Here is a 12681-nt window from a genome sequence, read left to right on the forward strand (position 1 = left end):
TGGAATCACCATACACCGTACATTCAAGGAGAAACTATGGAAGTCAAATGAATAAATAGCAAAAAAAACAAAAAAAACAAAACAAAACAAAACAAAAAACAACAACAATATATTTCTTAATATCTTTTTAAAAAATAACCTGGGAAACTGGTCCACTGCAAATGGACACGGTTCCCATAAAGCACCTCCTCACATTCAGCAGAGGGAGACATAACAGGACTTTTTTTTATAGCTGAAAGGGATGAGAACCAATTTCTGTATAATGCAGTTTTTGCTGGATTGACACTGAATGCATTCTGTGGTTACACTGTTAACTCTGAATTTTATGTGTGTAATGCAGTGCTGATGAAACACAAAGCCCAGCTCCAATACTGCAGCTTAAATAATACTAGAACAACTATTTTATCCACACCACAGACTCCTGATCCCTTCTGTACAGCCCATGATGAGTGTACAAATCAAAGACAGCAGAGGCAGGAACAGAGCAGAACATATATAGTCATATATTGCCTTAGGAAGGAGACAGCGGGAGTACAAAATGTTCAAATCAGACACACACACACACACAAAGAAAGAAAAAAGAAACCACCACATGACAAAGACTTTAAAGTGAAGTGACGTATTCATTATGACGACACTGCCACAAAGAAGGATCATGTTAGGCTGAATTCCAAAAAGCATCCATCATCTATAAAACTGGTCTGGTATTGTGATGTGTTACAAAGCAATGAAGAGAACTCTGAAACTGAGAATGATTCAAAAATAATATACAGTATATGAAACTGTGGAAAACTTCAGAAGAGCAGCTGCAAGATAAAACTATCCAGTGAATACCTATACACCACTCATAACAATAATCTTATTTAAATGTTTCATGCACACAATCACCAGTTTTTCTTGTCTTGTTGTTTCTTCCTGCAAAATGAAGAAGACAGAATCCATTCTGTCCCACCCTAACATGACATTTAACATGGCTACAACAGTGTGCTGGATAAAAACACCTGCTCTCATCACCTGCTCCTGCCTTTCTCTTCATAGGTCAAACGTGGAGCTCAGGATCAATGTAGTTGATCATTTCTTTCCATTAAGTCCTTGTGACATAAACAGTACAGTTTCTCGAAGATACCTTTGCTCTGCTTCATGATGACTGTGCATTGATGATGATCTTGGATCCTTTGCAAATAAAGTTAAAGAGACTTTAACTTTAAATATGCTTTAGATTTCAGCTGTAACTTTGCACCTAATGATGTCCAATATTTTAAACTGGAGTACAACTTTAGACCTTGTGATGTCTTTTTCCCTTTGTTCATGGCAGCAGCAGTCAGTGGTTTATGATCATAATCTTGATAACGTCACCAGGTTTATCTCGTGAAGGTTTTAAACTAGATTTTTTTTTAAAGGGACAGCCTCTGTTTTGAAGATTGACCCATACAAGGTATGGATATCAGGATATCTGTGTTTCTGCTGTCATTCCTTCTTTAAAATTTGTCTCAAGTCCCACCACATTTTTATAAGTGCATTACTAAATCACTGGAGCGCCACTAAGACAAACAACTGAAACCATGACATACTGTGAATGAAAACCAGGCTCAGGTTTATATCAATGTAATATGATAACCACAATGAAAATATTAGAACAATGTAAAATAGTGATACAGCAGGGGCAGTCAGACTGACTCAGTCTTTACAATCAATCAAATCAAACAAATTTATTGCATACACAATGTCTGAAATTCAGTCACCCGTCCAGGGCTGGAAAACTGAGACACTTTCTAAAAAAATGAATGCACATTTTTCACAGTCGCCTTTTTTCAGCTTTTTTTTTCAGTGCTGTGTCATGTATAAAATCTAAGATTTGCTCACTGACTGAAACATCGGATCAGGTTTCTAATTCGTTATGAAGTGCAACAGAACGCAATAAAATTAAGAGAGAGTACAATTCACAAAGCTACCAGTCAACATGTTGGATGAACTTTACTACTTTTGTCTTCCACAGACAGATCTCACCAACATTTGGCACTTACAAGGTGCTAATTTCAGACCCTGTATGCATATATATGTGCTTATATGTACATATATACTCACATACAGACATACACACCTGCATGCACTCAGGCACACAAGATGTATGACGTTTGGGTTTTGGGTTGTGTTTCTTCTTATCTCCTCTACAGGCTGACATAAAAATCTAATCTGGGCCATATTTTTAAAATCTGGACAAACAAATGGACTTTGCTCGACATTAGCAGCAATTGTACAGCCAAAGAGCAGAAAGACAGGGCTGCAGCCAGTCACCATTTAAAACCTATAAAATAAGGACTCGAGAAACTCTCCCTTACTCTTGTATGAATTATACATGGGCAACATTTTGAAATGATGTAGAGAGGCCGTTCTGCTCAGACTTAACTGTACTGCATAACTGGTGAGGTGACTATAAAATGTTTGTGTTGCAGTAGGTACTGAATGAGTAGCATAACATGTTCATATGTTTCTGTACAGATGACAGCAGTACAGTGTCCAGTCCAATTATTGCACACAGAAAATCAGGTAATTTCATGGATTTGCAGAAGATTCCTTTTCGACAACTCCAGCTGCTAGTGAATATACTGTATTACCCATCTACATTGTATCTCAAAGCTTCCTGTGTAAAATTAGCTCTCTACCCTACTAGCCTACCAACACAGCTAAATTCACAGTCCAATTTAAATGTGTCTATTTTACAAACTGGAATTGACTCTGGATTCAGCCTTTTTTCAAATAGGGAAATGGATGGGTTACCTTCCAACTAGGCCTACTGACAGCATAGAACAGACATACATATTGAAAGAAATTTATATATTAGCTTAGTATATATAATATACAAACAGTATACATAGTCTCTGTGACAGTAGTGAAAAGGATGTGGGGAGACAGAAAGATGGACAGGGTTTGAACCTTTAGTCTCTGTAGGGTTCCCAGTGTGTGTGTGTGTGTGTGTGTTAAACCCCTTTCACAACAGAACAATGACCTGGGTTGAAAGCGGCTCGTACACTGCTCAGCTTTGGTATGACCGGCCAAACACAGGTCACTACAGTAACTATGGGATAGAGGACTATATATATACGGGATATTACACTAACTGAACCACTGAAAAGAAATCCTATGGTTTTACCAGATCACACTGTCTGTCAGTGTAAATATATCATTGCACTTTTAATGATGTTGCAGTGCAATAACCCTGTTTAGCAGTGGGGTACAGAGCTACAGCTTCAAACCCGGATCTCGTGTGAACAGTGCCGAATGTGTACTGAATCTGGAGTAATATTCTGCTATGTGAACGGTCAAATACAGGTCGAACCTGAGTCCTGCGTTATACACAGGGTGTGGAAAGCCATACGTGATCGAGAATGTGAGTGCGTGTGTGTGTGTACATCTTGGTGTGTACAGGGGAAGACCGATGAAAAGACGGAACACCTGCGCTCCTGAGAGAGAGAGACAGAGAGAGAGAGAGAGAGAGAGAGAGAGAAAGACAAAATCAAGTCACCCATCGATAGACAAGGCTTGAACAGAAAAGGTATAGCTCCTGTCACCACAACTCCGACCCACCGTGTTGTGTCACATTGTTCTGCTGTACTGTATACCAGTCTTGGAAGCGATGTTGGACCAGGGCAGCAGAGAGCGCAGCAGGGACTGGGCCTGTCGGTACAACCTCTGTGGGATGGAGCAGGGGCTCAGGCTGGCCAGGGTCGAACCAATGTGCTGGATGTAGTCAGTGGGACAAAACGTTAAGGAAACATGAAAACAACACATTTATTTGTGGTTTACCTTGCTGACATGTCTGTGAAGATACAAAGATCTGAGCACGACACTGTCGTCGTCTCAGATGTTATAGATTCTACTCATCAGAGCCAGTACGAGTGAAACATAAATTATATGTGACTTCTCTGCCTGCTTCAAAACAAAAGGATATAATATTGTCCAGGGTGGATGACCTCCATTGATGTAGAGCACATATGTGAATCCATCTTTGAGGACTCCTCGTATGGAGTAGTAGTAGGGCAGGTAGTGGTGCTGCCTGAAGTCCCTGTTCTCATAGAAGTGAATGGCAGTGTTGTTGGTGGTGAGGACGTGCAGGTAGATTGCCTTACAGTGGTCCTGGGCTGTCGTTGAGATGTGCTCCTTCAAACTGTCCAGCAGTAGGGAGCCTACATGGTTGGAAGGAGAAAGAACATAATGAGTGAGTGACATGACAAATCAGCAGGGACAAACTAAAATAACAAATCTCGTCCCTGTGTCTTTTACTTTACACAGTATTTTTGCCTCATGTCATGTCTGTAGGATAAGGGACTGAATGTCAGTCAGTGTGATGTCCTCCAGAGTGACTACGCTAAGTCTGTGTGTGTTAGTAGAGCCAGCTGGGACACGGAGCTGTACCTATGCCATGTTTCCTGAACTCTTTGACCACTCCCAGGCTGAGGATGTAGGCTACCTGTGTGTCCACAGGGAAACTGGAGGCCAGGATGTCTCCATCCTAACAGACACACACAGAGACACATAGAAACACACACAGAAAGACAGAGTGACAATTATGTATTAAGACCCATCATTCTCTATGAACATTAAACATATTTTTTTAGCATCAACGATGAACTTTGAAATGAAAACTATATCCAGTAGTGAATTAAAAAAAATATAACTTTCAGCTCGGTACTCTGGTGTTTCTGATCATGCTCTGATTCTCCCTCTGGGACTGGCCCATTTCACTGTCCTCATCTTTGCCTAGGCAAATGACCCACTGGGGACGCAGTTTCCAAAATGCAAATACAGTTCCAAAAGGAAATTAAGTTTTAACACCAGGGGCTCAATCAACCGAGTCAACAGTTCATAAAAGCTAAAGCCTAAAGCGTGAGGATCAGATTCCTGATACCAGTCCAGCGAAATAAATTCAGCTCCAGTATTTCATAACAGTACAGTCAGTCAAGGGCATGTGGTACATCTAATTAGCAGGAGACTAAAAATGGACTCTACTATGTCAGTGCTCCACTTATGACATTTCCAAATAGCAGCTGAGTGAGAGTGGATAATCTGCACTCACAACACACTGAGTGGCGCCGTCTCTGCACAGTACAACTTGAAAAAATAAAGTTCATGACAGCCTTTGTGTTTGCGAGTGACTGTATAACAGGGCTAAACAACCATACCTCTTTGTGTACTTTGGTCCGGCCTTTGATCTCAGCCACAATCATTCCCACGATGCCTCCTCTGAAGGTGGCAGCGAGGGAGAAGAACTTCTTGTTGGAGGTGATGTCCTGATACCATGAGTCTGGGTACCTGGAGTCCAAGGTCAGACAGATTAACATTCACACACGGGCATGTAGAGGACCCCTAAATGACTCCTGACGTTAGCAAAATAATAGGATTCTTTACAATAAAAGTCAAACAAAAGTGGAGATTAGCAATAAACCGAAGTAAAATACAAATAATGTATTTTAGAAATAACGGTATGTAGGAGGTGCTCAAGGTGATGGTTCTAGTTTCATCATAGACACATGTATGTGTTTATCATTGTTCCTTTATCTGTTTTCCACTTCAAGTATGTACAAATATTCAACAATGGATTTGAAAGGGCACAAATTTAATTTACAAATTCAATACTAGGTTCAAATTTGACCCCTCACTAACACAATTAAAAAAACATCAACAAAAAACAAACATAAATATGATTCTTACTCGATTGGGAACCAATCACCACAGAGCAGTTTGACATTCTCTATGTCATCGTGGCAGAGGAAGCGGAGCTGGACTTCACTGAGAGCTGTGGGAGGCACCACGTCACTCATTCACACCTGCACGGATCAACAGAGAGCACAGAAAGGTTTTGGTGAGTCACAGTGTCAGTAACTCCAACCTACATGGACGGAGTACGTGACATTCAAGAATATATGGCTGTTTTCAGAAACACTCAATTTGCAATTTTGTGACATTAAATCTTTTATGAGTATTAAAATGAATCAAAACATTTAAACCAGTACTGTTAACCGGAGATATTTAACACATGTCACAAAAGCTGTGATTTATGAAAAAGGTAGAATAATAAATAAATAAATACAAATCTGAAAGTTTCATGCTGCAGTGATTCAGGAATAAACCAGTGATGATTAGTTGATTAATCGAGTCCTAAATCAACAGACTATTAATTATTTAAATGATCAATAAATCATTTATAGGGCTGCAATTAATGATTATATCGATTTTCAATTAATCTGATTTATTATTTTATACATTAAAAACTTATTTATGAGGTTCAAAACAGGCTAGGAAAAAAAAAGCTCATCACAATTTCGCAAACCCCAAAGTTAACATATTAATTTTACTTGTTTTGTTTAACCAATACATAAATATTTAGTTTAATATCATAGAAGACTGAGTAAAGATGATTAGAAAGTAGAAATTGGATGATTCTACCTTGGATTCTGGGAAACTGTGCAGACAACTTTCACTTTTGTTATAATCAACAGCTGCAGCCTTAATCTGCACTGACTCTATTTTGAACTAGTAGGGCTGTAAACCACGGTTATTTTCATTATCAATTTGTGTGTCACATGCTAGCGAGCTGACTTTTCAAAACAACACGCTTCGGTTTATTACTTCTGCTGACTACATGACATTTTTCTACAAAAAACACATAATTTATTACTTTCTGCATCTTATACCGCAGACTGTAGCAGACATCTCTCATTGGATTCACAGTAGCTCATGTTGTCGAACTCTGCTACTGCTTATATGAATAGCACCTGTGCTACACCTTCCTTCAGTAGGTTTAACCACATGTCTGCATACCATTAAAATTATAAAACAATAATACAAAACGCGGAGACCTGGCACAGCAGCTCTTACGAGTGTGACAGCTGTCTGCTAACTAGCTATACACTAACATTAGCTAGCGCTAGCTAACGGTCTGTCGCTAAGCTAACGTACCTTGTTTCAACACTCGGACCGGAGGAAAGTCGAGGAGAGTTATATTCCCTGTGTATCAGTGGATACAGTCACTACTCCGGATACAGCATGATAACACACCGGTTTATTCCCGACCCTCAAAGCCGTTTCATTACTGTGCCAGTGCAACACAGACTGCTAAGCTAGCCAGAGCTCCCGCGGCTTGGATAACAGCTGGATGTTTTCTTCCTGTTTGTAGCAGCGTCACTCTCAAGCGATTTCTTCTACCCATCAGTCGCTGAGTATCAAACATTCTATTGGTTTACTGCCACCTACTGGACTAAAGTGTGAACTGCAGACAAAAGAATTCACTCACTTAGCCCATTTACCTCAAAGAACTACCTAACAATAAATCAAGACACACCTGCCGCTGCATGATCAGAAACCTGAATACCATTATGATCATGTTACAGGGATATGAATAACCAGGTTTTTTAGTTTCCATGTTCTGCGTTCCATGTGAATGCAATTCCCCAAATATTATCAAAGACAGAACAAGACTGAAAAACAGTTACTAATGCACATGCAAACACATTCATTTAGGAGGGCATGATCCAGCACCTTCCATTAACAGGTAAATAAATCTTTCAAACATTATAATGTCAAGCAGGTTCATTTTCTGTGTGCTGCCACCTGGCATTTCTTCCAGCTGATGCCATCAAGATATTCACTCAACAAATCAGAAAGTAACGTCACCCCGTGGCCTCATTTTTGTTGAAGTAAGAGAATTGGCACAGTTTAAATGTCTGAAGACTTCGTGGCAGCAAACGTTTGTCTTTTTTAATGGAAAAAATTTCATTTTGGCACAAAAACCATGTGAATGTGGCTCAAAAGAGCAGAAAGTTTCCATCACACATGACCTGAAATCAGCTCTCGTTATCACATATTCACGCCATCTGTTGCCTTCTCACTGCTACTGCAAACACAATAGTTATAAATAGTCTCTATTGATCATCTGCACTCTGAAGTTCAAGAGGTGTGTCCTCTTTAATTAGTTGAATTAGCTTTTTTTTTTTTTAAATATATTTTTATATATTTATATATTTATATTTATATATATATATACATACACACACACACACGCACACGCACACATATATAAAGCTAAGCATCATCAAAATTATGTCGTGGCGATAGACCAATAGTTGTGGAGACATTTGACCAAAGTGTTGGACCACCTGACTAAAATACATTGCCATTCATAGCCATGCAGCTAGCAGTGCCAGAACAGGACAGAGGAGATTTTCTTAAAAGGTTAGAAATGATTGTTTAGAAAGTTTTAGCTGAGCTAAAACTGGGCCCAAACTTATTTAGTGGATTTTCTAGATTGTGGTAAAAAAAAAAAAAAAAAAGATTCACTCAAAGGCAGAGGACAAATCTCCACTGAGACTGTCACATTGCAGCCTACAAATCCTGAGAATCCAAACAATCCTCTGAGACAATTTAACCCCAAAGTCAAGGACCTCCGACATGGCTGCCATGTTACACCACCTGAAAACCTTGTACCCCATCCACAACACGCCTCCTCTCTTCACTCCTCCCCAGCCTGGCCCAGTCACATGCACTTGCAGGTAAATAAAAACCTCACGGGACGCTATCAGTGGTTCTGCTCATGTATTGTACTGGAGCCTTCGGGGACTCACACAAGTAAATCTCTGTGCTCTGCTAACAACAGGCCTACTTCTGAAGCAGGTAGCTATGAACCTCTGACTCCTCTTTAATGCACAAACACCAGATTCAAGCTGAGCAGAACAACACTTACACTGTGAGAGATGATGAGCAAGTTTGTTGACTTTTTGTTGCAGTTACAGTGATCTAGATGAATTGTTACTATAAACCTGTTTGTTATTGAAAACAAGCTTTGCTGCACTGTACACATCACCTGTAATCCAGGCTGATAGTGTCTGCTTCATGATTTCCATGTTCTTTCCACACTGCCATGTTTCCTTAAAGTAAAAAAAAAAGGTACTTAATGGTCAAATGTTGATACACTAACACTGTATATGGTTTTACTCTGGCTGACAACATGTAACACACCGGAAAAGCGAATGCAAGATTAACCAAACTGCTGCTTCCCTCCGTTGCCCAACAATAATTTGCACACCAGCTCCAATAAGGCAGCCAGGGTAACAGGATAATATATTCTCCAACTGAGTAATATTTTACCCAGCATACCAACATGAATCATGGCTCTGCCAAAAGCATCATCAAACACTAAGTTGTAGTTAAAGTGCCAGAAACTGGGATCACATTGTCACGTGTCCACTGCTGCAGGTGTTTTGTCCGTCTCTCACTCCCACAATACAGAAGGAGAGAGAGAAGGTAGGGACGCTTTCATGGTCATGTGACTGATCATACAACGGTACATTTAACTACATACATTCCGTGTAATCAAAACATTTGGAACAGTCTGCTGACTCAGTAATCCTGATCACCATCAACAGCCTTTCTGGTATTTTTTTTCACTCAGAGCTAGACTGTACTCTTTATAATATTATTTGCAGAGACCCAACAATTCCCACCATGACCAAGCACTTAGCAATGAAGATGGAAGACGTGTATTAGGTCATATACTCTGCATTTGCACATCTGCATTTGTTTTTTTATAAGGGTAAATACTTGTTGATTCTCTAATACACATAACTTTTTATAGAAACCCTGTGCATTAGAGTTTGGTCTAATGATAACCAGTCATCTCAAGTGGGATGTGTACAGTATGTGTTTGGCCAGAGTATTTCTTTAAAACAAGGAGGAAATATTTGTGAATGCACACATTTGACCTCTTTGGCCCAGGATGCGTTTGGTTTGTGCTCTGGGTCTCTTTCTGACCCTGCTGCAGCTGTCTGCCTCTCTGCTGCTGGGAGCCTTCAACATCAAGACATTTGGAGACAAGAAAGCCTCCAACACCACTCTGATGGACATCATCAGCACGGTCTGAAACGCCACGCTTTTGTATTTTGCATCCAGTATTCCTTTTTGTCCTAGACTGTATCTCATCATACTCCAATAGCACCTTTTCTTTAGTCCCTCCTTGACTGGTAATGGACCACTAGTTTTCAAATTTCCTCAGACTTTACAAAGGTCTGTTAGTGGAGTGTCACTGTTACTGAGCAAATGATGGAACTACACTGGAAAAGCACAGGGTATGCTGGTTCATAATGTAATACAAAAAGACTGAGCCACAAGAACTTTCATCAGATATGTGATGTTTTGTGTTTTATGGCTGTGTTACAGATTGTCCACCGATATGACATCATTCTGATCCAGGAAGTCAGAGACAGCGATCTGTCAGCAACCAAAAAACTCATGGAGCATGTCAACAAGTTAGACACACCTCATAAAAAGCATATTCACACATAACAGATTATTACATGCAGGCATAAGGGCAAAAATATGGTGACGTTTTATTTTTTAACTTTGTTAAAGGCTCATAAACACAGCATGATATAAGGTAAACAAAACAATGCTCCTTATCAATATATGTCTCTGTGTGTATTTTCCTAGAGGTTCTCCTCAGTACAGCTACATCATAAGCGAGCCTCTGGGTCGCAGCTCCTATAAGGAGAGATATCTCTTCCTCTACAGGTACACAAAGAGGCAAAAGCAAAGCCATTACAACTGTAACATTGTCTTTTGTAGAAATCCTTTACAGAGATCTCACGAGAGAGAACGAAAACAGAAACATTCAGCTTTAAAGTTATAGTATTAATTATAGTATTATAGTATTTATATTTAATTTGTATTTGTTCTTATTGTGAGCAGTGGCAGGAAACAAGAGGATCCTACAATGATGCATTCAAAATACTACCTAAGTAAAAGCACAAAAGCATATACATTATACTGTATGTGCACTTGAAGTACAGTATAATGTCAGAGTGATATTGTTAAATATGACCTCACAAGATTTTTAGTAGTGATGCATGTTTTAGTGGAATCTGGACCAGCGGCAGCTAATTTTAACCACTATAAATTAATTCTCAGCCACCATAAAACAGATGTGATTAAGAGTCTTTGTTTTCCAGGGAACACACAGTGTCTGTGGTTAAAAACTACACCTACGACGACGGCTGTGAGCCCTGTGGGACAGACACCTTCAGCAGAGAGCCTTTTGTTGTCATGTTCTCCTCCAAATACACTGGTAGGCTCTGAATGAGTGTGGCAAATGCACGGTAAAGCTGATTTTTTAAATACCAACAAAACTCACATCAGGTTAATTCTACTCACACACCAGTGGAGGAATAACACCTCAGATTCTTTTCCTAACTAAAAGCTCCAATACAAAAATGTCAAAATAGTCTACAGCTCCTCCTTCAAGCCTCCCTCTCTCCACTCACTCCTTCCTCCCTCCTGTTTCGTAGCTGTGAAGAACTTCGTTCTGATCCCCCAGCACACCTCTCCAGACTACGCAGTGCAGGAAGTCAATGCTCTCTATGATGTGGTGGCTGATGTCCGCACTCGCTGGAACACCAATGTGAATACTCTGCTCTCGTTTACAGATACCCACACACAAAAAACAAAAAAATGATTATTTAGTGAAAATTTGTAAAATGTGTCCCTGCAGGACATCGTTCTGCTGGGTGACTTCAACGCAGGCTGCAGTTATGTGTCAAACTCTGACTGGCAGAAGATCCGCCTCTTCACAGATAAGAGTTTCCACTGGCTGATCCCCAATGAGGCTGACACCACAGTGTCACACACTAACTGCCCTTATGACAGGTACACACACACACACACACACACACACACTTAATCACACCTCTTAATTACACCTCTTATTCTGCATTTGCAGGATTGTGGTCACCACTGACATGCTGAAGGGAGTAGTGCACGACAGTGCTGAAGTTTACAACTACATGTTGAACCTGGGTCTCGACCAGAAACTGGTAACAAAAAAAAAAATTAATTATTATGCAATTCACTTCAGTTACAAGGTACAAAAAGGCTCAATAGCTGAATATTATACAGCAGTGATGTCACCATGCACTGACCACACCATCATAGGTAAAGGTGAGACTGACTGAACAAGAAGTGAAACACTGCTCATCACCTTGGTGTTGAGTTAATCTTTGAAGAAACTGTTCTTGTTCAACATTTTGGGAAAATGCACAAATTACTGTAAACATGAGGCTTAGCTTAGCATCTGGAAATGTGGAGAAACAGCTAGGCCTGGTTCTGTCCTATCTCTATAGGTCACTAATTAATAACTTTCATTTATTAAAAAAAGTGTAAAACAACAATCAGCCATTTTGATGAGGGTTATGTGCTGGACTAGTTCTTACCCCTGAACGGTTGCCAAGCAACTGGCAAAGACACAGGAAAGTTACTGGTCCTGTCTAAGAAAAAAAGTAGCCCTCACTAAATGGAAACTTAATAACACAATAAGGAGCTTCCTGATTAAAAATGACTGTTCATCTGCAGCCAGTGTGTTTTCTGTCTCACTCAGGCATTGGCTGTCAGTGACCATTTCCCTGTGGAGGTGGAGCTGAGTGGATAGACTTGTGCTGCCTGAACCATCCACTCTACAGGTCTCCAGGCTGAATCTACAAAATGTTAATTCAGTGTTGGAATTATTTCCAACCACAAAGCCAAGAATTAAAAGACCAAAATAAACAAATCTGCCAAACTATGTCATTGCAAACTGGTTTCTTGGAACAGACATGAGAGAAAAAGTTTATTCTCTTATTGAAGCTGATAAAATGTGAGGTA

The 12681-nt window shown here is 39.8% G+C and overlaps 2 protein-coding genes across 3 annotated transcripts; one reads left to right on the forward strand and one right to left on the reverse strand.

The window, feature by feature from the left end:
* Nucleotides 1–529: 529 nt before the first annotated feature.
* On the reverse strand, nucleotides 530–7156 carry nat15 (N-acetyltransferase 15 (GCN5-related, putative)). The gene is made up of 7 exons (XM_041063480.1): nucleotides 6958–7156; nucleotides 5710–5825; nucleotides 5181–5310; nucleotides 4414–4510; nucleotides 3950–4184; nucleotides 3586–3751; nucleotides 530–3461 (listed from the first exon to the last, which is right to left on the reverse strand). The coding sequence occupies exons 2-6, from the start codon at nucleotides 5817–5819 to the stop codon at nucleotides 3595–3597; spliced, it is 729 nt and encodes a 242-aa protein (XP_040919414.1). The 5' UTR covers nucleotides 5820–5825; nucleotides 6958–7156; the 3' UTR covers nucleotides 530–3461; nucleotides 3586–3594.
* Nucleotides 7157–8584: 1428 nt separating this feature from the next.
* LOC121198577 (deoxyribonuclease-1-like) lies at nucleotides 8585–12629 on the forward strand. Of its 2 annotated transcripts, none has more exons than XM_041062825.1 (9): nucleotides 8585–8667; nucleotides 9769–9907; nucleotides 10210–10298; nucleotides 10480–10560; nucleotides 10998–11113; nucleotides 11334–11446; nucleotides 11537–11691; nucleotides 11765–11858; nucleotides 12419–12629. In XM_041062825.1, the coding sequence occupies exons 2-9, from the start codon at nucleotides 9770–9772 to the stop codon at nucleotides 12467–12469; spliced, it is 837 nt and encodes a 278-aa protein (XP_040918759.1). In that variant the 5' UTR covers nucleotides 8585–8667; nucleotide 9769; the 3' UTR covers nucleotides 12470–12629. The 2 variants fall into 2 exon arrangements, with proteins under 2 accessions (XP_040918759.1, XP_040918760.1); XM_041062826.1 differs by having other exon boundaries at nucleotides 11765–11854; nucleotides 12415–12629.
* Nucleotides 12630–12681: the final 52 nt, after the last annotated feature.

Source organism: Toxotes jaculatrix, chromosome 18 (genome assembly GCF_017976425.1).
Source record: "Toxotes jaculatrix isolate fToxJac2 chromosome 18, fToxJac2.pri, whole genome shotgun sequence".
NCBI classification, from domain to species: Eukaryota; Metazoa; Chordata; class Actinopteri; family Toxotidae; genus Toxotes; species Toxotes jaculatrix.

Coding starts and splice junctions, on each gene's coding strand:
- LOC121198577 (XM_041062825.1), top strand. CDS start 9,770: ATGCGTTTGGTTTGTGCTCTGGGTCTCTTTCTGACCCTGCTGCAGCTG. Junction 10,299..10,479: donor CTCATGGAGCATGTCAACAA/GTTAGACACACC, acceptor GTATTTTCCTAG/AGGTTCTCCTCAGTACAGCT. Junction 11,114..11,333: donor GTTCTCCTCCAAATACACTG/GTAGGCTCTGAA, acceptor CCTGTTTCGTAG/CTGTGAAGAACTTCGTTCTG.
- nat15 (XM_041063480.1), bottom strand. CDS start 5,819: ATGAGTGACGTGGTGCCTCCCACAGCTCTCAGTGAAGTCCAGCTCCGC. Junction 4,185..4,413: donor GTTCAGGAAACATGGCATAG/GTACAGCTCCGT, acceptor CCAACCATGTAG/GCTCCCTACTGCTGGACAGT. Junction 3,752..3,949: donor CATCCACCCTGGACAATATT/ATATCCTTTTGT, acceptor GTTTTGTCCCAC/TGACTACATCCAGCACATTG.